We start from the raw sequence: 21,921 nt of genomic DNA on the forward strand, positions 1-21,921 counted from the left end.
GGTCTGAGTCCTAGTTTGGAACAAGTGGAACTCTGACTTGGGGATTGGGCTTCATCTGTGTTTGTGAACTCAAAAACCTTGAAACCTTCTTCTTCTAAACCTTCAGGAGTTTCAAAAGTGGCCTCTTTGTCTCTGTTGGAAGCTAGCACTTCTGTCTTGTTTGAAGATGATTCAGAAACTTCTTTTCTTTGGGTGCAACACAAACTTCTTAGAATATAGCTCCACTTTTATTCCTGGTCATGAAATCAACGTACAAGGCTAATAGGCAACAATACATGGCTAGGAAAGTGTTGATTCTCAAAGAAAAGAAAAAGACCATGCCTCAGGTGACCTATAGACCTTAGTCAATATTTATTAGGAGTTACGAGATACATATGGAGCTAGATACTGAGGCTTCTGAATTAAGTGGTGTAGAAAATAAGATTAAGTTTGAAGAATAAGAGTTGATTAATGTGATAATATTTTTCTGTGATAAAGGGATGGAACAGTGCTAAATGCAGCTAGGATTAGTTTAGTGATCCCCACTAAATGAGTAAGTGCTAGAATTACTACAAAAGAAAAGATCAAAAGACTCAGAGAACTAGGCATGCTAATGTAAGTAAATCAGGTGTTGTCCAGAAGTACCACCAGATCAGTCTATTCTTTGTAAAGGCTTGAAGGACAACTACTGACTGTAGTAGTTAGGAAGTGAGACATGGGCATCATTGAATAGTCTGGGAGTGACTGTCCTCCACAGGCAAACTTGGATGGCAGGAGATGCTATTGGGCTGTCTACTCAGAATCAGAATGGGAAGTGGTCAAAATAATTCAGGCTAGATGGTGGTGCTTAGTTGTGTAAAGTGGACACAATTATCGTTTTTATTTTAAATATGTATTTATTTGAAATAGTGACAGAAAGGCAGGGAGAAGAGAAAGAGAACAGCAAGAGGGAAATGGAGAGTGAGATGGAGAAATCCAGTTGTATATGCTGAGTCACTTCCCAAATGCTTGCACCAACCAGGGCTAGGTCATCCAGGAGCTTGGAACTCCCTATGGGTCTCCCACATGGGTAACAGGGGCCCAAGAACTTGAGCCATCAGCCACTGCTTCCACAGTAGCATAGTCTTGAAGCTGGATAGAAAATGTAGCAGCCAGGACTCAAACTGGCACTCTGATTTGGAACATGGGCTAGATAGGCAGAGACTTAACCTGCTGTGTTGTAGCAGCAGTCCTGGCACAATTATCTTAATGACCAACTAGTTCAGTTGTATCCAGGACTCACAGAAAGCTATCAAGATGGTTAACAGAACACAGCATGCCTAGGGAAAAAAATTGAATAGACAATACAGTCTACTCAACTAAAACAAATCAAAGATGAATTATCAAGATGATAAATATTGCCATCTTATAACATGTCATGACTGTGCCCAATATGTGAACCTGAGATGGTTCATAGTCTTTGAACTCATTGATTGAAGGGTTGATTGAATCACCAACCAACCAACCAACAAAACAAACTATAATACCACTGCAAGTATATATGGTAGTGCTTCACTTCTTTCTGTGTATTATTTACTTATATAACTCTACACTATGGAAGGAGGACCTTTGGAACATTTGAGAAGCATCACAAATAGGATGCAGTTCCACATGAATATCTCAGATTATGAAATGGGCATATTACTATGGGATTATCTACTCATACCTAGACAGTGTCGCCTAAAAATGCCAGCTTACTCGAGATAAAATGGCATTTTTGAAAGGGCAGCTAGGTCTTATGGAGATAATATCTTGGAAGGAAGGGGTACTGTCCTGCAGGATGCTGCTGAATCCTAGATAAATGACCATTATTATATCATTTTTTTTCTTGTAGAATATGCAGGTCCAAGTACCATGGGATGACCTCACTTACTACTATCACATTCAATGACTCAACTTGGGGAAATCTGTATCCTTTCCCGCAACTCTGTACTCTGCCAGTTCAGATGTTCAAGTTCCGAGAAAAGGAAAACACGTCTATTAAGTGATACAGAAAGAACCCCATTAATCTTTAAGCCATTTCTGCTTCTCAGTTAATTTAAGGTCCTTGTGTCTGGAAGGGCAGATAGGAAGAGTTGCCATCCTAGCAGGAGCAATTAGTTTGTATGATCTGCTGAAAGTAAGCTGTTACTACCTCACAAGTTAGTAAAGAATATGTTTGATATACATATTGGTATCCACCGAGTCCCTTTTTGGATTCCCTGCTCAATTTTGGTGTTAACCAAGTAAGGGCATCAGTCTTGGTCTGAGAAGGGTGTGGTGACCAAGAGCACTCAGTGACAAAACGCTGGTAACCCTACTAGATAAACTATTTACACAAAAAAAGGAACTGACTGTTGGTGAGAGGAATCTATAATGGTAATAATAGATTATGAATATTATCTCACCATAGTTCATTTTAAAATTTTACTCCAAGAAAGCAGACTAACCAGAATCCCAAAGTAGATTTTCCCAGATAGAATTATCACATGTAGAAGTTTATCTGAGTGGATGCTCCAGCTAGATCCTTCTCAGGACTGACCTATCACTTCTGCAGCTCCTGAGAATTTCAGCCGTTGGCTATCCACTGAGCCCCTCTGTAGAAAATTTCCCAAGCCAAACACAGTGGACTTTCCCACTCATCTGACCTGTGAAGAGCAGTACAACTGAATGACTGGTTAATGAGGAGGGCGATAGGTGCATAAAGGCTTAGGGCAGTACAGCTCTGAGTGACATGTCACAGTTTCAGAACTTCTCCAGAGCTTGAAAAACCTTTGTTGCTACTGTCCTAGGATTCATGTCCAACCCATGTCCAACCCCACTTCTTCCGCCTTCCGTACATGTTATTCTAGAAGGTAAATCCCAACACTGTTGCTTCACACACATTTCTGTCTTCAGAGTTTGTTTTCTCTGAAGACTGACCTAAGACAAATGTATGTGCCCAGTATATATTCAGTAATACATAGGACATATGTATTTAAATATCAGAACATCTTTAAATGTTATAATGTATGTTTTGCTTAAACTGTATATTATATGTATATATAATTAATGTATACATATAGTTACACAAATAATATTTGAGTTGTCTAAAACAAAGTTTGTTTTGTCATGTTTTAAAATAAAGAAAGAAGTCATCAGCAATTTTGGGAAGCAGAAATTCCTACACATGAGTGAATCCAACATATAATTCAGTCAAGAGAATGTTCAGCAAGCCAGGGTCGTGGGATTAGATTCTCAGACCAGTGCCTTAGAATGCATCCAAGTCAGGGAAGAGCATATTTAAATGATGGTTCAGGTTTGTTCTGTTCTGCTTTAGCCTGTTGACATTGCCAACAATAACAGAAGAGCTAAGGATACATCAGTAAGTGGAAAGACCAAGCTATTAACTATTTGGAACCCAAGGAGAATCCAATTATTTTCTGTTCTTAGGTTTTCTAGCTTCACAGTTTTTAGGTTTTTTAATAACATAATGCAGGTCCTGTCTTCTAAAAATGAGCCTATGACCTAAAGAAAATACATTTTTAATAAGAAAGGAAAGAGTTGGGCCAGAATTGTGGCCTAGTTGGTAAAGCTACTGCCTGTGATTCTGGCATCCCATATAGACACCAGTGCATGTCCTGGGTGCTTCACTTCGGATCTGGTTCCTTACAAATGGCCTGGGAAAAGCAGCAGAGGGTGACCTAAATGTTTGGGCCCCTGCCACCCAGGTGTGAGACCGAGATGAAGCAACTGGCTCCTGGCTTCGGACTGACCCACCCCTGATCATAACAGCCATCGTGGGGGTGATCAGCAGATGGAAGATCTCTCTCATCTCTCCTTCTCTATAACTTAGACTTTCAAAGAAAGGAAGTAGTTTATTACTGATTCGGAGTCCACTTTTAAAAGTTATTCAGGCAGGGGGGCCTGCGCTGCCTGAAGCGCCAGCACCCCCTATGGCGCAGGTTCAAGACTTGGCTGCTCCACTTCCAATCCAGCTCTCTGTTATGGACTGGGAAAGCAGCAGAAGATGGCCCAAGACCTTGGGTCCCAGCACCTGCATGGGAGACGGGGAAGAAGCTCTTGGCCTCTGGCTTCGGATCGGCACAGTTCCTGCAGTTGCGGCCAGTTGGGGAGTGAACCATTGGATGGAAGACCTCTCTCTCTCTCTCTCTGCCTCTCCTCCCTCTGTGTAACTCTGACTTTCAAATAAATAAATAAATCTTTAAAAAGTTATAAAAAAAGTTACTAAGGCTGAATTCAGTCAATATTCTGTATTATTTGATTTATGTAAGGACTAATCACCAAATACATGAATATCTTATAGATTTTTTAAAAACTATTCTTTAATGATAATGAAGCCAGCCACTCTAAATATTGCAGCTTATTAAAACCAGACAGCATATATCCCTCAGCAATTAATAGAGTGAATTTAAACTGCAAGTTCCTTAAACTTTACCAAAAGCAGCATTTGTTCTGTGAATTTACACTGCTAAAATTATACTTTTGAGGTAGCTGTGAAAAGATTCTAATGTTGGAAAAGAGAAAAAAACCTCAGAGAATTGCAAAACTAGAAATCAAAGTAGGGCTGTCAAACAATTCACGTTGAAAAAAACTTTTTTAAAAATGGAGAAATTTTAGATTATGTTCTTGGATATCATAGGGCAACTCTTCACTACTTTTGTTGGCTTTTTATTATTTTAATACATCAGAAAGAATCTTTTCTGAAGAAGAACGCCTTTTAAATATTCAGGGCAGAATGTGCCCATAAACTTTAACATTGTTATGTCCATATAAATATTGTAGTTTCTTTTCAGGCTTTCCCATCAAAGTGCTTGTCATGTAGAAGCCTTTGATGGCTTAGACAATAGACAAAGACATTTTCTACCTATTTAAAACAAGAGATTAGTGCATTATGAAGTAGTAAAATAAAGATACGGAAATAACATGGAATCCGTGGGAGTTTCCGTGAGGCTTTAAAAATAATAATATTTATAGCTAACTTACTGAGCATTTTTTATATGCCCAGGATCTTATGAACTGTTCATGTAATCCTCGAATAGGCTGATTATTATGGTACTATTATTATTACTATTTTTCTGATAAAGAAATATTAATGATAACAAAGGTTAAGTAAACTTTACCTCTTATAAAATTAACATGGGTGGAACTATGGCCATGCAGCCGATGTTTGCATCACATTCCATAGGGATCTATAGTACTAAATTGGCATGAGCACATGGAACTGAGAGCTCATTGTTACACTCAGGTAAATATACTTCTTAATTTCTTTTTGCCTTCATTTAAGACCCTTGGGTGTGCTCCATTAGGGGTGATCAACTATGGCCCCTCAGCCTGTATTTATAAATAAGCTTTTACTGAAACTCAAAAATACTCGTTATTCACTCGTTTATCCATTGTGTTTGGCTGCTTTCACTTTACACTGGTAGAGATGAGTAGTGAAGATGATGACTATATGACCCACACACCCCAAGATTTAATGGAGTAGTGTTTTTCCAGGAGATGCTACACCTGTGATATCTCTTTAGAATTTGTGTAAAATGGCACACATTTAATTATAGTATTCAATATTAGAAATATTAATGCCTTTTAATATTGTCTTCTGTCTGCACATTTCATATCAACAAATATAATTGGGGTTATATTTGGTTACAGAGAACAAGGTAAAATTCAGTTCACTGTATAGGCACATTTTGTTTCCGTAAAAATTGAAATAATTTATAAATATTCTTTGATCTTTCAAGGTTTCATTTATAAATTATTGGTAGGAGCCATACATTATGGGACTGAGCCAATTGCGCTGCATGGTAATGACAATAATTCCTCTGTTGTATTCTTTTTATTAAACCCTTAAATTTAAGAGTTTTGAATTTTGATCTCTCGGAGTTCTACTTTTATGTGATTAGAAGTTGGAAATACACAGTCATTTGTACCATCTCAACAAAAGTATCTTAGGAAATAACATTTCTTTCTTGCCTCTTGAAATTTCTTGCAGATAAGCGGAATAAACAGTGAGGGAAAAAAAAGCCTAGCCATGAGTAATAGAATCAGAAGTGTTCACCTTTGTTATTTGTATTTGTATAACATTTGAAAGTAAGTGTGTAACTCTTAACGTTGCCTGTTGCCTGTTTTATTTCTTTTAGATTTGGATGACCCAGTAGTAACTGTCCATCAAAGTATAGGTGAAGCTAAAGAACAATTTTACTATGAGAGAACAGTGTTCCTCCGGTGTGTTGCCAATTCCAATCCACCTGTTCGGTACAGCTGGAGACGTGGCCAGGAGGTGTTACTGCAAGGGTCTGATAAAGGAGTTGAGATTTATGAACCCTTCTTTACCCAGGTAGGAACTAAGCTATAATATTTCTGTCATACTTTGCTAAGATACTTTCCTAACTCAGCAACATGTAATATTGTGGCTGCTAGGAAAGATAACTTCCCCTAATTTGGCCTTTTAAGAACAGTAGGTCCTTGACTGAAAGATTTAGAGGACTCAAATATGAATGTGAAGGGTAACTTTTTTATGTAAAAAAATGAATTTCCAACATTTTGTTTGAAATGTTAACTCTTGAATATGTTTTTATGTGTATGCATCCTAACATATTTCTTTGTCCAAGCATTTATTCATGTTTCACTATAAAGTACATAATGATACATTTTGCTGACTGGTTTGTTTTTGTGGAAAATATTTCTAACACGGAGAGATTTTGATATCCCTATTTGCAATGGTAAGTAAGGTATAGAGCAGTTGTGCCTTGCCACATTGTATGCCTCTGAAGATCATCATTGCACATGAGTTGCTAGTAGTCTTCCATGGCAGAATATTGAAGCCTATTCTGATCTAACCCCCTCTTGACTGAGGCCCCTAAGGTATCAACTGTGTTCTGCCTGCAAGTTAGGACTTAATTTCCCCTAAATATTCTGTACTACTACAACTGCAACTCATTCTTCTCTTTTTTACTAAAATTGTTTGCATTGGCTAAAAAAATGAGAAACAAAATCATTCTCATCCAGATAAGAGTTCACCAGTTTGATTCATCTTTTTTTGTTATTTTTTTAAATTGAACATTGTAACAATTTAGGACACAAATTTTCATCTGGAATTTTGTGAAACATGATAATTTTTATGGATTGAGATAATTCTAAACACCTGTTCACTCTTGGGTTGTCTCATCTGCGGATAGTCTGAGCACTTGGGAATGAACATATGGACCTTGTCCAAATTTTGGGAAACCTTTTAAACTATCAGAATAACTAAGAATTTGGTTTAAAGCTATTAAACAAGGTTATCAATCATTCTTTGAATCTGTCTCTGTTCTATGGAAGCAGTTCTGGGAGGCCATCTTGGAAGAGCTCTGAAACTTGTAGCTATTGATTCTGCCCTCTTAAAAAACACTTTCACTTACTCTTTTCTGTTTTATCCTGCTACCCCCTTGTGAGAAAACAACTCCTTTATTCAAAGATGTTATTATGAATACTTCCTTTTATCTGAATATTAGTGTTTACTAACTGGCACCACATCCCACCTTCGCTTTGCTCGTAAATCTGCTGCTTAGTCTACATTAATTCTTTGGGAAAATATCTAAGAGGAAGAGTCATTGACCTGATGGTCCCTAATGGCTCAGGTGATTGGTTTTCTGCCACCCTGTTGGAGACCTCTGTTGAGTTCTTGGCTCACGGCTTCAGCCTCAGCCTCATTGTGGCTATCTGGAGAGTGAACAATAACAACCACAGAAACCTTAAATGTCTAAAAATCTAAGAAATATAATCGGCTTTTCCTTGCAATACTGTGTGCTAGATTAAGCAATTTTAGTTAATAATTATCAATCATGTTGCTTTTGTTCCTATTTAAAAAGATTATCCTGCCTTTAATTATGATGCTTATCCTTCCTTCTTCTTTAGCTGGTATTAGTATGTGTCCAGAAGATTTAGGTGAAGCAAAAAATATTTCAATATTTTTATTTTAGATGTACACTTAATTTGTTAATGTACAATATATGTTCTAGTCCAAACTGATGGAAAGTCTCAGATATCAGCATATAGCAAGTCTACTTCTTGCGGCCATATTCTTGGTTGTTTTTTTCATAGAGAGGAGATCATCGATGCTTTTTCCTTGTAGAACTCAACCTTGATATACTGTATGCAACTGATACACACAGGTAAACCACCATATCACACTTGTTCCATTACCCCTTCAGGGAACAAAACAGTAGGCTCCTACATGGCGTTCATGCTTTATTACAGAAAACTGCAAACATCCAGAGTGATAATTTAGAAATACAAATATGATAAGGTATTTTTTCTGTTTTAATACCTCTAGTTGCTTCCCAGTGTTCACAATAAATCCAGATGATGTCTTGTGGTCTATTAGAACAGGCCTCTACCATGCCTTGCCTTGGAGTCTTTTACCTGAGCTGCTATTCTGCTCTAGCCAAAGTATGCTAGAGCTGGCCGTGTTCCTCTACGCCGGGGCTCTGCACAGTGTTGATCCCTACACCCAGAGTGTGCTGTACTTGATAATACACTGGGACTCTTCTTAATACGTGAGGTTCATCACCGCAAAGAGAATTTCCCTGACAAATCTACGATGAGTCATCAGCAAGTTCGTGGAAAATGTGTGTCAAGAAAAATTATGCACGGAATGCAAAATATTTAGCACCAGAATGAACTTATCTTTTAATTTCATTTGCCCACAGAATCTTTCACTGCACCATCATGTATGAAGTAACATCTCTGCCTTTCTGTAGTTACCACTTCCCAATAACAAGCTTTATTTTTATTGTGGGACAAATGATAAAATTATTTATTTTTTCAGACATAAACTCTAACTATAGAGTCTTAGTCTGCTCTTAACAGCTTAACAATGCCTGGCACATGGAAGATTCTCAGTAAACATGTTAAAAATTGAACTAATACTCCTTTGGAGACATTTGAATTACTAGCTGTGGGATAGTTAAAGTTAGCTCCAAGGTACAAGTAATTCCTGAATCACTCTCTGTAAATTTCTCTATTACCAATAAAGAAACAGGGAAACATAAATGAGAATGGTGTTATAAATGAATCCATTTTATTGTATTTAATTTCCAACTATTGGAGATTTTGTAGTTGTAATTTTTAATTGATTTATAGTTTAATTCTACTATGCCAGAAAACATTCTGAATCACTTCAGTCCTCAGAAATTGAAATTTGCCTTGTGCATAGCCTGTGGTCTGTTTTCATAAATATTGTGTATGCACTGAAAATAATGTGCATTCTAAAATTTTCAAGTGCCAGTTAGTTCAGGTTTTCTAATTGTATTATTTAAATCTGTATTTCTTCTGTTTTTTTTTTTTTCATCTGCTGTTCTCAGAGCTATTAAGAGAGATCAGTTAACCCTTGTGAGTACAGGTGTGGATTTGTCTGTTTGCTGTCATTTTTACTTTAGACGAGCATGTTTTGAAGAGGTATTATTACTGCTGCGGGATTTAGAATGTTGTATCATAGATGATCTTGTTAGTGCATTATAGATGTATGTTACCTTCCTGATATTTTATCTTCTTGGTAGATTATCTTTCAGAATTATCTTCCTTAATCTCTAGGAGTGTTTCTTGCCTTAAGGTGTTTTCTGTTTTCCAGTGTAATGGCACAAGCTTTCTTTAGATGAGTGTTTTGGGGACAGGAGAGTAGTATAGATGGCGATAAACATTCAGCTCTGCTTCTACTTTTTAACTTTTTATGTCTCCACACCTACAATATTTTACTTGTAACTAATAAATAGATTTTGTTGTTGATTTAATTAAGTGCAACAATCTTAGCTTATAATACATTTAATCAAGTAATATCTGTTTTTTATACCAGTATATAATTCACTTGTTTTATTTTATTTTGCCTTTTTCTTGACTTCTTTTGGATTTATAAAATATTTTTATCATTCTGTTTTCTCTGAGTTTATTATCTTAGTATCATTTATTGGTAACCTTAAACTTATATCCTTGATCATTACTTTCCCATTTTCTCAATAGTAATGGCTAGAATAGTACAATCATATTTACTTTTTTGTATTTATTGCATTTCAAGTGTTTTACATCTACAGATTTTTATTATAAAATATTCCTAAAATTTTATATATTAATTTTGTTTATTTGAAAGGCAGAGAGAGAGAGAGAGAATATGCTATAGACTGGTTTACCCCTAAAAGCCTGCAAAAACAGAGTTGGTCCAAGCTGAAGCTGAGAATCTGGAACTTAATCCAAATTCCCCACATGGTTAGCAAGGACCCAAGTATTTGGACCATTGCCTGCTGCCTTGTAAGGTACACATTTTCAGCAAGCAGGAATCAAAAACAGAATCAGGACTTGAACCCAAGTAACTTAAGTGGCATCCTGACCCCTGAGCCAGATACCTACTTCTTTTTATGTTCAAGGAGAATCATTATCCATTAAATTTATTATCCAATTTGCTGTTTCTGTTCGATATTCATTTTGTTTATAGTGTAAGGGAATGCATTAGTTCATTGGGTTTTGTTTTGTTTTGTTTTTTGCAATGAGTATACATATTTCTTATTGAAACATTCATGGCCAGCACCACGGCTCACTAGGCTAATCCTCCGCCTGCAGCGCTGGCACTCCAGGTTCTAATCCTGGTTGGGGCGCCAGTTCTGTCCCAATTGCTCCTCTTCCAGCCCAGCTCTCTGCTGTGGCCTGGGAAGGCAGTGGAGGATGGCCCAAGTGCTTGGGCCCTGCACCCACCTGGGAGACCAGGAGGAAACACCTGGCTCCTGACTTCAGATCAGCGCATGGCGGCCATTTGGGGGAGTGAACCAACTGAAGGAAGACCATTCTCTCTGTCTCTCTCTCTCACTGTCTAACTCTGCCTGTCAAAAAAAAAAAAAAAAAGAAAAAGAAAAGAAACATTCATTTCACAACTGCGTTCCCTCGGCACCTACATGAATACTCAGTTGGCTGTGTATATTGGTATCTGTTTATGAACTACTATTCTTCCCACTCATTTTTTCTCTATCTTTAGGCCAATATCATACTGTCTTAATTATTATGGCTTTATAATAACTCTTAAAATCAGGAAGAATAAGTCCTGCAGAGGTGTTCATCTTTTTTTTTTTTTCAGGATTGTTTTGAATATTTTGAATATACAAATTTGAATTTGTGTTTCAACTTGAATCTCAGAGCTGTTGGGTTGGTCTCTACAGACTGACTGCCAAAATGTTGAGGGGTTGAATCTCCTGATCAAGTTGAGGAGAATGCTACTGAAGCTACTCCTCTGATGGTGACTGCTATTAGCAGTATATCATAATCATGAGAAGAAAACTTTGACCTCTCTCATTTGTATTTTACTTGTCAGGCAAATTACTGCTGTACAAAAAGTTTGAGAGCATTGTTGAGTTTTATGTTTTGAGTCTCTCTCAATATAGCTGCACTTATTATAAATGCGTAGGAAACTGGTCATTTACTTAAAGTCTGGAGAGTTTCCTATAAGAAATTGCTCCTCAGCAACAAGACAGTTTACTGTATAAAATAGCTTCCTACACATTCAAGTGTTCAATGGCCGGCACGCTGCGGCACGCTGCAGCCGGTGCACCGCGCTGATCCGATGGCAGGAGCCAGGTACTTATCCTGGTCTCCCATGGGGTGCAGGGCCCAAGCACTTGGGCCATCCTCCTCTGCACTCCCTGGCCACAGAGAGCTGGCCTGAAAGAGGGGCAACCGGGACAGAATCCGGCGCCCCGACCGGGACTAGAACCTGGTGTGCCGGTGCCGCAGGTGGAGGATTAGCCTAGTGAGCCGCGGCGCCAGCCCAAGTGTTTCTTTTTCAGTTGTGCTCTATTAGGTGAGCTTTGTGTAAGAATCACAAATGCAAATGCCTACTGAGTTGAAAAGGTAGCACAAATACATGAATCTGTCTGGTAATATAAAATAAGTGGAGCAACATTATGTGAATTTGACAGTGCATTCCTACTCCTTAGAAAGCGATGAACTACTCATTGCCACCAGACTGCTGTATCTGGGCCCCTGCAGGTGCTATTCTGAAACTCTTCTTTATGTCCTTCAGGCTATATTTCAGGACAGATTTTTAGTTGTACATAGATTCTTCTGGATAGATGTAGTGGTACAAAGAACATTGATAGTTTCATGTGCTTTCACAGAAAGCTCTAGAATAAAAGAACTTTTCCTAAAACTTATAATGAAGAAGAAATATTAGAAGTAATAGGTTGAGAAGTCTAGATTCTAAGACAAAGTTTAATAATGCAGATGAAAATGATATGGGAAATATTTTTACCCCTGAGTCTACTAGATAGCAGATAGTGTCCTCATTTGTAGCTTACGGCTGCCTTAGAAATTTGGAAGTGTGCTCAATTATGCTTGTCCAGCCATGGAGAACAACCCGGTTGACTTAGTTGCTGTTTTATTTTCACGATGGTAAAATATAAATCTGAATAGTTGAACTGTTTGCACAGATTTATTTTGCCTTCCTGGAATATGACTTTGCTATTTGTGCAAGTTTGCAATGGTGTTTACTTTTCCTTTTGCTTATTGTGCTAGTGATTTTATATTCTATTACTGTGAGATGATAATGATTTTTTACTGTCATACATAATTTTTACTGAAAATATGTTCCATTTTACTATCATATTATTTGTATTACTGCTGTTAGAACAGAATACCACAAACTTGTTAATATAGAGAATAAAGAATTAATTTAAAATAAATTTATAAAGAAAGATGAATTATTTTTCAGTATTCTAGAGTCTTGGAAGTCCAATATCAAGTTTTCGGCATCCCAGAGGTCTTTGCATCCTAACATGGCAGAGTACATGATGTGGCAAAAGACGATGTGAGATGGGGCCTCACTATTCTAACAAGGATCACTCCCATGATAATTATTCCACATTAATTCATCCATGAGGGTAGAGCTCCCAAGATAATCTCCTCATAAAGGCCCCACCTCCCTGTACAGTAGCAGTTAAATTTCAGTGTCAGTTTTGGAAGCGATATTCAAACCACTGCAAAAGATTTCAATTTGCATCCTTATATCTATAGCCTATGGATTTTGTAACTTCATAATGTCAGTAAGATCCAGTTAAAATAACTGAGATATACTAAGTGTAAGAAATTAGTAAACTGGTGCCTGAGATATAGAGGTCACCAGGAAAGGCTCCTTCCTCCTCCACTAATTTTGCTCTTATATAAGGGAAAATGAGGTATACAGTTATTATAATCAAAGGAAAAATCTTGGTCAATATAGAGGTATGGCTGCTGCCATGGAGGCAGTGTTACAGTGGAAGCAAAAGCACCTGCAGGAAGCAAACAAGGAAGACAGTTTATCAGATTGGCTGGAAAAATAATTGGTATGTGTGGGTAACAGTTGGCTGTGATGCTGGGAAGGCATATTGGGACTATATTGTGTGAGGATTCAGATGACAGATCATATGTCTGCTTACTTTTTTGATTTGAGAAAATTAAATTTCTTTTAAGGATATTGTGTTTTCAATAATAATGCTACTCAGTATACTTTCTGAGACTATGCGATATATCTCTACCCTGCATGTCCATTCATACTAGGTTAATAACTATATCAATTTGAATTGAATATTTATTTCATGATCCCATTGAGTGACACAACCTTATTTATTGTTTTTGATAGATAATGTTTCCAGAAAATATTGGTCTAAGTTACTAAGGCTGATATGAATTAATAAAACTACAATATAATAAGTCTGAAAGGAATAATTATGCCTTTTATAACTTTACTCAATATTAAAAGACACAGACTAGCATTTATCATTATTTACAAGTTTTAATAACTCAATCATGAGAGGTACCAGAATGAATATATTAGAAGATTTTACTTTTCTTTGTGGTATCTAAGGATCATCATAAACAACTAGAGAACTTTTTAAGCTCCAGTTTATATAAGTAGCGTAGAAATACTTCTTGTGGCTATGTTTATTATATTCCTAGAGCAATGTCAATAATGGTAAGGGACCACTGTCTAAATGAATAGCATGTATTTATATCTTATATTTAAAATGCAGTTATAAAAGTTTAAATATAGTTATTGCAAATTATTTTGTAATTGTGTACTTAAATTTTTCAAGTTGCACATTCACTTGCCATTTTCTAGAACTTTTGTAAAATGTTCGTGACATCATTTTGTGGATTGTAATTATACCAACTAATTACAAAACTGAGCATATTTACATCAATTACATAATTAGACCAAATAGGCTAATTATGCAATTAGAAAATGATCAACTCAAAATTCTTTTTTGCAAATTACTGAAATTCTCATGCAAAAATCTCCCAACATCACAGAATATCAAATTTATGTGGCTAAAAAAATCAAATTAATGTTATGTCATAAAGCAGTTGTAGATAATAAGGTATTAACCATGTACAGAATCACATATAAACATACATAACATTTGATAACATGTATCTGCGTGTGTATATATAAATAATGGTATTTTCTATTGCTATACCTCATGCTATATTTTTATAATTGTATTCTACATCATTTCCAGAAGTGGTTTATTAAGTGGGTAGGCTTCCAATTCTTATTTATGTCTGCCTACTGTATTTTTAATTTCTTAAACAGACTGTCTATATTAGTCCTTCATCTCTTTACATGATGTATAAGTTAATCCTATTTTTAATTTAGTAGACAGTTTTACATGGGTCCTATAGTCTCCTACCTATTGATATTTTATTTTCTGAGTAGGAAAAATAATTATTTTAGATGACCCAGAATGATTTTGCAGTCTCATTCATGGTGGCTGAATATTTGGAAATTGCAGATTTCAAGAATTTTCTTTCTTTCTTTGTCCTAATATGGACATTTTGCTACTGTGTTCTGAAGAATTAAGTAGAGTATGTGTATGCAAACCATTGTAATCTTTGGAACATACTTGTTGGTTTTTAAAGAATGGGCTTCAACTCAAAGAGTAACATAATTCTTTTTGTAAGCTCTAAAGTATCAATATTACTGCCCACTTGTATCCTTTATTTTGGGGTGGCATAAATGCCAAAAGCACTCTTGACAATAAAAATTTCAGGTATACAAAATGTTTCACAAATGTATCCATTAAAAAAGTGACCTCTGCAATTTAATGGCCATAATTTCATTGCTATTGTTTATAATATATTTGATTATTTTATAATTATTTCTCTTGAGGATTTATTTCCACTTATATTCTCTTGTCCATAATTGGCTTCTTTATTCTTTATGAATGGCCCATAGCTTACATTCATAGATCTGTTTTAATATTTTTATTTGTATAAAGCAAATAAATATACAGTTTTAAGAGTATAATACTATTTCCCACCCTACCCTCCCTTCTTTCTTCACTCCTTTCTTATTCTTCTGTTAATTTTTACAATCCATACTTTCAATTTTCTTTATAATCACAAGCTTAAACTTCCACTAGATAAAGAATCCAGGAAGTGGTAACTAGAAAAACCACTGTTCCTCAGGAGTATAGACAATGGCTAAAACAATAATCAAGTCTCAAAATGTCAGTTTTGCTCATAGAGATTGCATTTTTTAAAGATTTATTTATTTATTTATTTATTTGAAAGGCAGAGTTACACAGAGAGAGAAGGAGAGGCAGATAGAGAGGTCTTCTACCTACTGGTTCACTCCCCAGTTGGCCACAATGGCCGGAGCTGTGCCGATCTAAAGCCAGGAGCCGGAAGCTTCTGGGTCTCCCACATAGGTGCAGGGGCCCAAGGACTTGGGCCATCTTTTACTGCTTTCCCAGGCCATAGCAGAGAGCTGGATTAGAAGTGGAGCAGCTTTGATTAGAACTTGTGCCCCTATGGGAAGTGGGCATGGCAGGTGGTGGCTTTATCTGTTACACCACAGTTCAGACCCCTACATTACATTTTTGAACTCTGTATATTAGTTTCCATAATTGGGGAAAGCATGATATTTTTTTCTTTGGGGGCTGTCTTATTTCATTAAGAATAATGGTCTCCCACTGCATCTATTTTGTTGGGAAGACAGGATTGCATTCATCGTTATGGATGAATAGTATTCCATGATGTACATATACCAAATTTTCATTATCCAGTCATATGTTGATAGATATATGGGTTGCTTCTATATCTTAGCTACTGTGAGTTGAGCTATTATAAACATGAGGGTACTTGTACCTCTTTCATATGCTGATTTCATGTTCTTTGAATAAATTCCCAAGAGTAGAATGAGTGGGATATATGGTAGATCAATTTTTAAATTTCTGAGGAATCTCCATACTGTCTTCTGTAATAGTTGTACTAGTTTACATTCCTACCAAGAGCATATTAATGTACCTTTTCTTCCACATCCTCATCAGCATTTCTAACTTTTTTTTTTATTTTTTGATGATAGCCATTTTCACTGAGATAAGGTGAAACCTCATTTGGTTTTTATTTGCATTTCCCTGATGGCTAGTGATCCTGAGCATCTTTTCTTGTGTCTGTTGGCCATTTGTATTTCATTCTAAGAACAATACCTGTTCATGATCTTAGACCATTTCTTAACTGGATGGCTTGTTTTGTTGCTGCTGAGTTTCTTGAGCTTCCTATATATACTGGATAATAGTCCTTTTTCTGATGTTTAGTTTGCTAATATTTTCTCCCATTCTGTCAGTTGTTTCTGTTGACTGTTTCCTTTGCTGTACAGAAGCTTCTTAGCCTGATGTAATCCCATTTTTGTGTTTTTGCCTTTATTGTCTGTGCTCCTGAGAGGTTACCTAAGAAGTTTTTGCCTATACCAGTGTCTTGTAGTGTTTGCCCTATGTTTTTGTCTAGTAATTTGATGATCAGTTCTTAGGTTTAGACCCCTGACCCATTGTTGAGTTGATTTTTTGTATAGATTGTAAGGAAGGGGTCTTGTTTCGTATTTCTGCATGCAGAGATCCAGTTTTCTCAGCACCACTTGTTGAAGAAACCATCCTTTATCCAGGGAGTTATTTTAGCTTGTAAAAGCTTGGTTGGTTGTATACTTGTAGATTAATTTTAGGGGTCTCTAATCAGTTCCTTTGGTCCACATGTCTATTCTTGTGCCAGTACAAGACTCTTTGGATTTTGACTGCTAAGTATTATGTCTTGCAATCTGGTATTATAATAGCTCCAGTTTTATTTTTCTTGTTTGGAATTGCTTTACCTCTTTGGGGTCTCTTGTGATTCCATACGAAATTTAGGGTCATTGGTTTCTTTATCTGAGGAGAATATGGTATTTTGTTTGAGATTGCATTTAATCTAAATTGCTTTGGGTAGTACGAATGTTTGTATATGATACTAGTTCTTCCAATCCATGAACATGGAAGATTTCCATTTTTATGTCATATTATTCTATTTCTTTCCTTAATGTTTTATCCTTTTCATTGTAAAGATCTTCTTTTTTTAAAAAAAGATTTATTTATTTTACTTGAAAGAGTTACACAGAGAAAGAGGGAGAGGCAGATAGAGAGGTCTTCCATCTGCCGGTTCACTCCCCAATTGGCCTCAATGGCCGGAGCTGTGCCGGTCCTAAGCAAGGAGTTCTAAGCTAGGAGCTTCTTCCTGGTCTCTCACACAGGTGCAGTGGCCCAAGGGCTTGGGCCATCTTCTGCTGCTATCCCAGGCCTTAGTAGAGAGCTGGATCGGAAGTGGAGCAGCCGGGACTCGAACCGGCGCTCATATGGGATGCCGGCACTGCAGACAATGGCTTTACCCGCTACAACACAGCGCCAGCCCCCAAGATCTTTCATGTAATTGGTTAAATTTACCCATTTTGTAGCCTACTTTTATGTTAAGATTTTTTTCCATTTCTATCACTTCTATTGGAATCGATGTATTTCAGTAATGTTCAATGAAAGCTATTCTTTTCCTATTATTTACTTCTACTCATTTGACAGCAGTCAAACCACTGTACAAACGGCAGGGATTAGAATTCAAATGAAGTTATCTCCAATAATGTAAAACACATGATGAATGCAATTATGAATGCAATTAATGTAAGTGGCATAAAACACACATAAGCATATATACAAATACTAGTGATATAGGTAAATAGCAACTTTGAAAATGAAAGCTTATAAGAAGAAAGATTTTTAGAGGCAGGCTCAGTGGTAAGAACTTTTAGCTTGAAAACCGTTTCTTGAAATAATGTTTGCTAGGTAATTCTCAAAATGACTGAAGGGGAAGGCTGTTTGGTATAACAGACAGTACGGTTGGTGGAAATCATGTTAAAAATACTTTCCATGAAATAAAACACAAGCCTGGTTGATAAAAGTCAGATGAGTTTAGTAGCATGAAACACAGCCTAGGTAACTTTAGGATAAAGGAATATCTACTCTCCCAGCCCACCCACTCTGGCTTTTTCCCATCTCAGAGGTTTCATATCATTCCATGCTCACCTCAGTTTGGGAAGTTAGTCTCATTGGGCAACTCAACGTTAGTTTTATTTTAGTCTCCAGAGTTGTGGTTTCCTGTGCCATGCTGTGTCACTCATCCCTCACCTGTCATTCTGGTCCTTCAGGTTTCAAGTCAGATATGACTTCTGTAGGCATGCTTCCCAAACTGTCGCATCTGAAATAGCTTAGTATACTACTTGCAAATTTCTCTGTATTTAGTTATCTGATACCACTTAAGTTGCTTTAAATTCATCCTCTGTTTAGATATAAGTACACATATTGAAAAGCTATTTAAGTTATTATTTGAGAGGCCAGGAGTGGTTGAGAGAGCCTCTGATATAGAACAACCCCCAAAACTGATTGGAGGAATTGCTATAGAACCCCCAGAACTGTTTCTGCTCATCCAGTGCACAGAAAACCAATCACTGACATTGGATTGGTAGAAGAAAAGAGATGTCAGTTACAAAGCACAGAGCAAGGAGCTAAGCAGCTGTTGCTTAATTCCCAGTCTCCCACAAGGGGTTGGGGTGAAGGTTCGTTTGGGTTGCAATAGGGATGAGAGGTGTGTGTCCAGCATGTGTCCAGTTTCCTGATTGGTTGATAGTCCCTCCCTTTGATTAGCCTGAGAGATCATGTTTAGGGAATTTTTACTATGCCCAAGTGGGCTTTAGTCTCTGTGGGCTATATTGAGGTGGTAGTTACTTTCTGTCTTGTACCAGGAATTATCTGAAGATAAACCTCTCAAGACAATAGTGGCAATCAAGGTATTATCTACTGGAGAAGCAAATGATCGTCTCAGTCAGGTGATTTGAAACTTGCAGAGCCAGTCTATAGTACTCCTTCAATTAGTGAGTTAATTTTAGTAAGTGGTTGATTTACTTTCAAAAGGCTGGGCAAGAACACTTCAAGATAAGGGAGGGGAGCTCAGCAATTGGGCTTGATGGTATTTAGCATCTACATTCAAGACTTTGTTTAGAGGCTCAGTTTCACTTTCATTAGCAGATGCACTCCTAAATTTTCCATACCAGCAGGGGCTGGGCCAAGCTGTTGCCAGGAGCCTGGAACTGAATCTAGGTCTCTCCCATGGGTGGCAGGGACTCAACTACCTGAGCCATCACCTCTTACCTCCCATACTTTCATCAGCATGAACTCAGAATTGGGAGGGAGGCCAGAAGAATAACTGAGGCACTTGCTTGTGGGATGCAAACACTGAAATTCGCATGTTAACTGCCAGGGTAAACATCTCCTCTGATGAATTTTTACAGCAGTCATATCCCTCTTAGTAGCATGAAAATCAAGAAAAAGAACTTTTGAGCCAATCACCCACCCCACTGCTGTAGTTAATTTTAATTCAGCAACTGGCAACTTATTAAAATTTGCTAGCATGTGCCCTAACTGGCATGAATTTTAAAAAATTGACTTTCCTTGGTGTAATTTTATTTTTTTTTACATTGAACAAGAAGGTATATGAATGTTATATATTAATGTTAGCCGTCGCAAAACACACCGAACACCGGAGTAAGGGAAAGGGTTTATTGGGGAACACCCAACAGACCGGAGTGAAGGAGCGGCGAAGGAAAAAGAGAGAGAAAATAAGAGAGAAACAGAGAGGAGAGGAGCTAGCAAGGAGAGAAGATAGAGCGGAGAAGAGGAGAGAGGAGAGAGGAGAGCAGAGCCAAGAGAGCACGTGTTCAGGAATAGGCCCTTTTAAAACTTTGCCTGAGGGCGGGCAGGGAAGCAGGAGCATCAAGTCCCATAAGGATGGGGGTGGAGCCTGGCTCAGGTAGCTGGGCCATGCGGCCACCTGGCTAAAACTGCGCCAGTTTCTTAACAATGAAAGTTAGCAATATATCATTTCTGCTAGGCCCTGTGAAAATATATGAACAAAGAAACAAAATAGAGAAGAATCACATAGTCTACAGCTGGTTGTTAGTGAGATAATATTTACAGAGAGGGCAGAAAAATGAGAACGCAATGAGGATGAAGCAAGAGTTATAGCAGGGGCTGGCATTGTGGTGTAGCAGGGTAAAAGCTGCCAGCTGTGATGCCAGTGTCCCATGTGGGCTGGTTGCTGTCTTAGCTGCTTCTGTTCTGATCTAGATCCCTGCTGATGGCCTGGAAAAAGTGTGAGGAGTCAAATAGGTTAATAGGCAGTCTGGAAATTGAGGGTGGAAATGTTCCCTTCACCAAGTCATCTTAAGCAAGATCAAAAGTGGCCTCCTTCCTTAGGAATCTCCAGATTTACCATGAGAATAGCAAGGGAGTGGCGATTCCATCCTCCTAAGCCCACAGTTTATCCTGAAAACAAATTACCTATCCCGCCCTTGAGCAAGCCAGACAGGATAAAGGATTGTAAATCAAGTCTTTTCTTGGGTTTGCTCCACCTTATTGATTGAGTTTCTTTCCCAAAATTGTATTTAAAAAGCCTTTTCCCACCAACCCCTTTGGGATTTTTCCTCTCTTGAAAGCTCACCTCTATGCCACTTTGGCTGGAGGTCTTTGACTCTAATAAATCTCGCTTTTTTAAATCTCTCTGCTTGTCTGGAAATTTTTCTTCCATGTGAGACAAAGAACCGAGCTCTGCCACTGTCTTCCCATAACAAAAAGCAGCAGAAGATGGCCCAAATGTTTGGGCTCCTGGATCTTGGCCCACAGTCCTGGCCTTTTTAGCCAAGTGGAGAGTAAACCAGCAGTTGGAAGATCTCTATCTGTCTCACCTTCTCTCTCTGTATCTCTGCCCTTCAAATAAATGAATTTTTTTAAGAAAAGGATTTATTCAAGAGAGAAAGAGTGAATAAGCACGGTCCAGAAGCCGCGCGCAGAACAAGAGATGCTCCCAGGTTATTAGTCCCTTTTATAAGGTAGGCATTGGTGTTCTAGTTGAATATACAAAGAGGACAGGGTTTAACATGAGTGAGGCTTTCTGGGAGTTTCCTGGTGCCTCCAGCCGAAGCTCAACTTCCACATGGCCATCCTTCCTGGTTCCAGATGAGACATCCCTGCCTCATGGAAACTGGCCATACTGGATTGCCAGGTAAGAGAGTAAAGATGCAATGCAGGGCTACACAGACATTATGAAGAAAAAAATTCCTACTTCATTTATCCCTACCTAACTCCCTGCCTGGTTCGTCCATATCACCATTAAGAGACATATTTATTGAGCAATGGCTTTGAGAACTTCCCCACATGTTAATGGAGATGCAGGGTTCCTCTCCCCTCAGTGGCCTTACAGTTTGCTTAAGGAATATGAGTCAGCACACCGCGTGATTCCTGGTAACCAAACCTGAACAGTGAGTCCTGAAGAGATGCTATAGTATACAGATGCAATAAGTACTCTAAAGGAAGAGAACTTACTGATAATTGATGAGGTCTGAAAGGGCATCACAGAATACATTTTTTAAAGCAATTCAGATAGCAACAGAAAATTATTCAGAACAAGAACTGGGCAGTGGTTTCTTTTTTAATGGCAAAATGTTAGAAGTCATAAAGAAACACCTCAAAATACTGACATAAATAAATGGATGAAAAATGGAGAGTTTATTTGTGGAATAAG

General features: G+C 37.6%; 1 protein-coding gene across 5 annotated transcripts in view; it reads left to right on the forward strand.

Moving 5' to 3' along the window:
• Window positions 1–21,921, forward strand: part of MDGA2 (MAM domain containing glycosylphosphatidylinositol anchor 2) — an 891,422-nt gene that overhangs the window by 548,164 nt on the left and 321,337 nt on the right. For all 5 annotated transcript variants that reach the window (XM_008269620.5, XM_089309284.1, XM_089309285.1 and 2 more), the window contains one exon: window positions 6,141–6,337. In XM_008269620.5, the coding sequence (XP_008267842.3) occupies window positions 6,141–6,337 (197 nt within the window). The remainder of the gene's footprint in view (window positions 1–6,140; window positions 6,338–21,921) is intronic.

This window comes from Oryctolagus cuniculus, chromosome 12 (assembly GCF_051225735.1).
Source record: "Oryctolagus cuniculus isolate XC-2025 breed Fujian yellow rabbit chromosome 12, ASM5122573v1, whole genome shotgun sequence".
Taxonomy (NCBI): Eukaryota; Metazoa; Chordata; class Mammalia; order Lagomorpha; family Leporidae; genus Oryctolagus; species Oryctolagus cuniculus.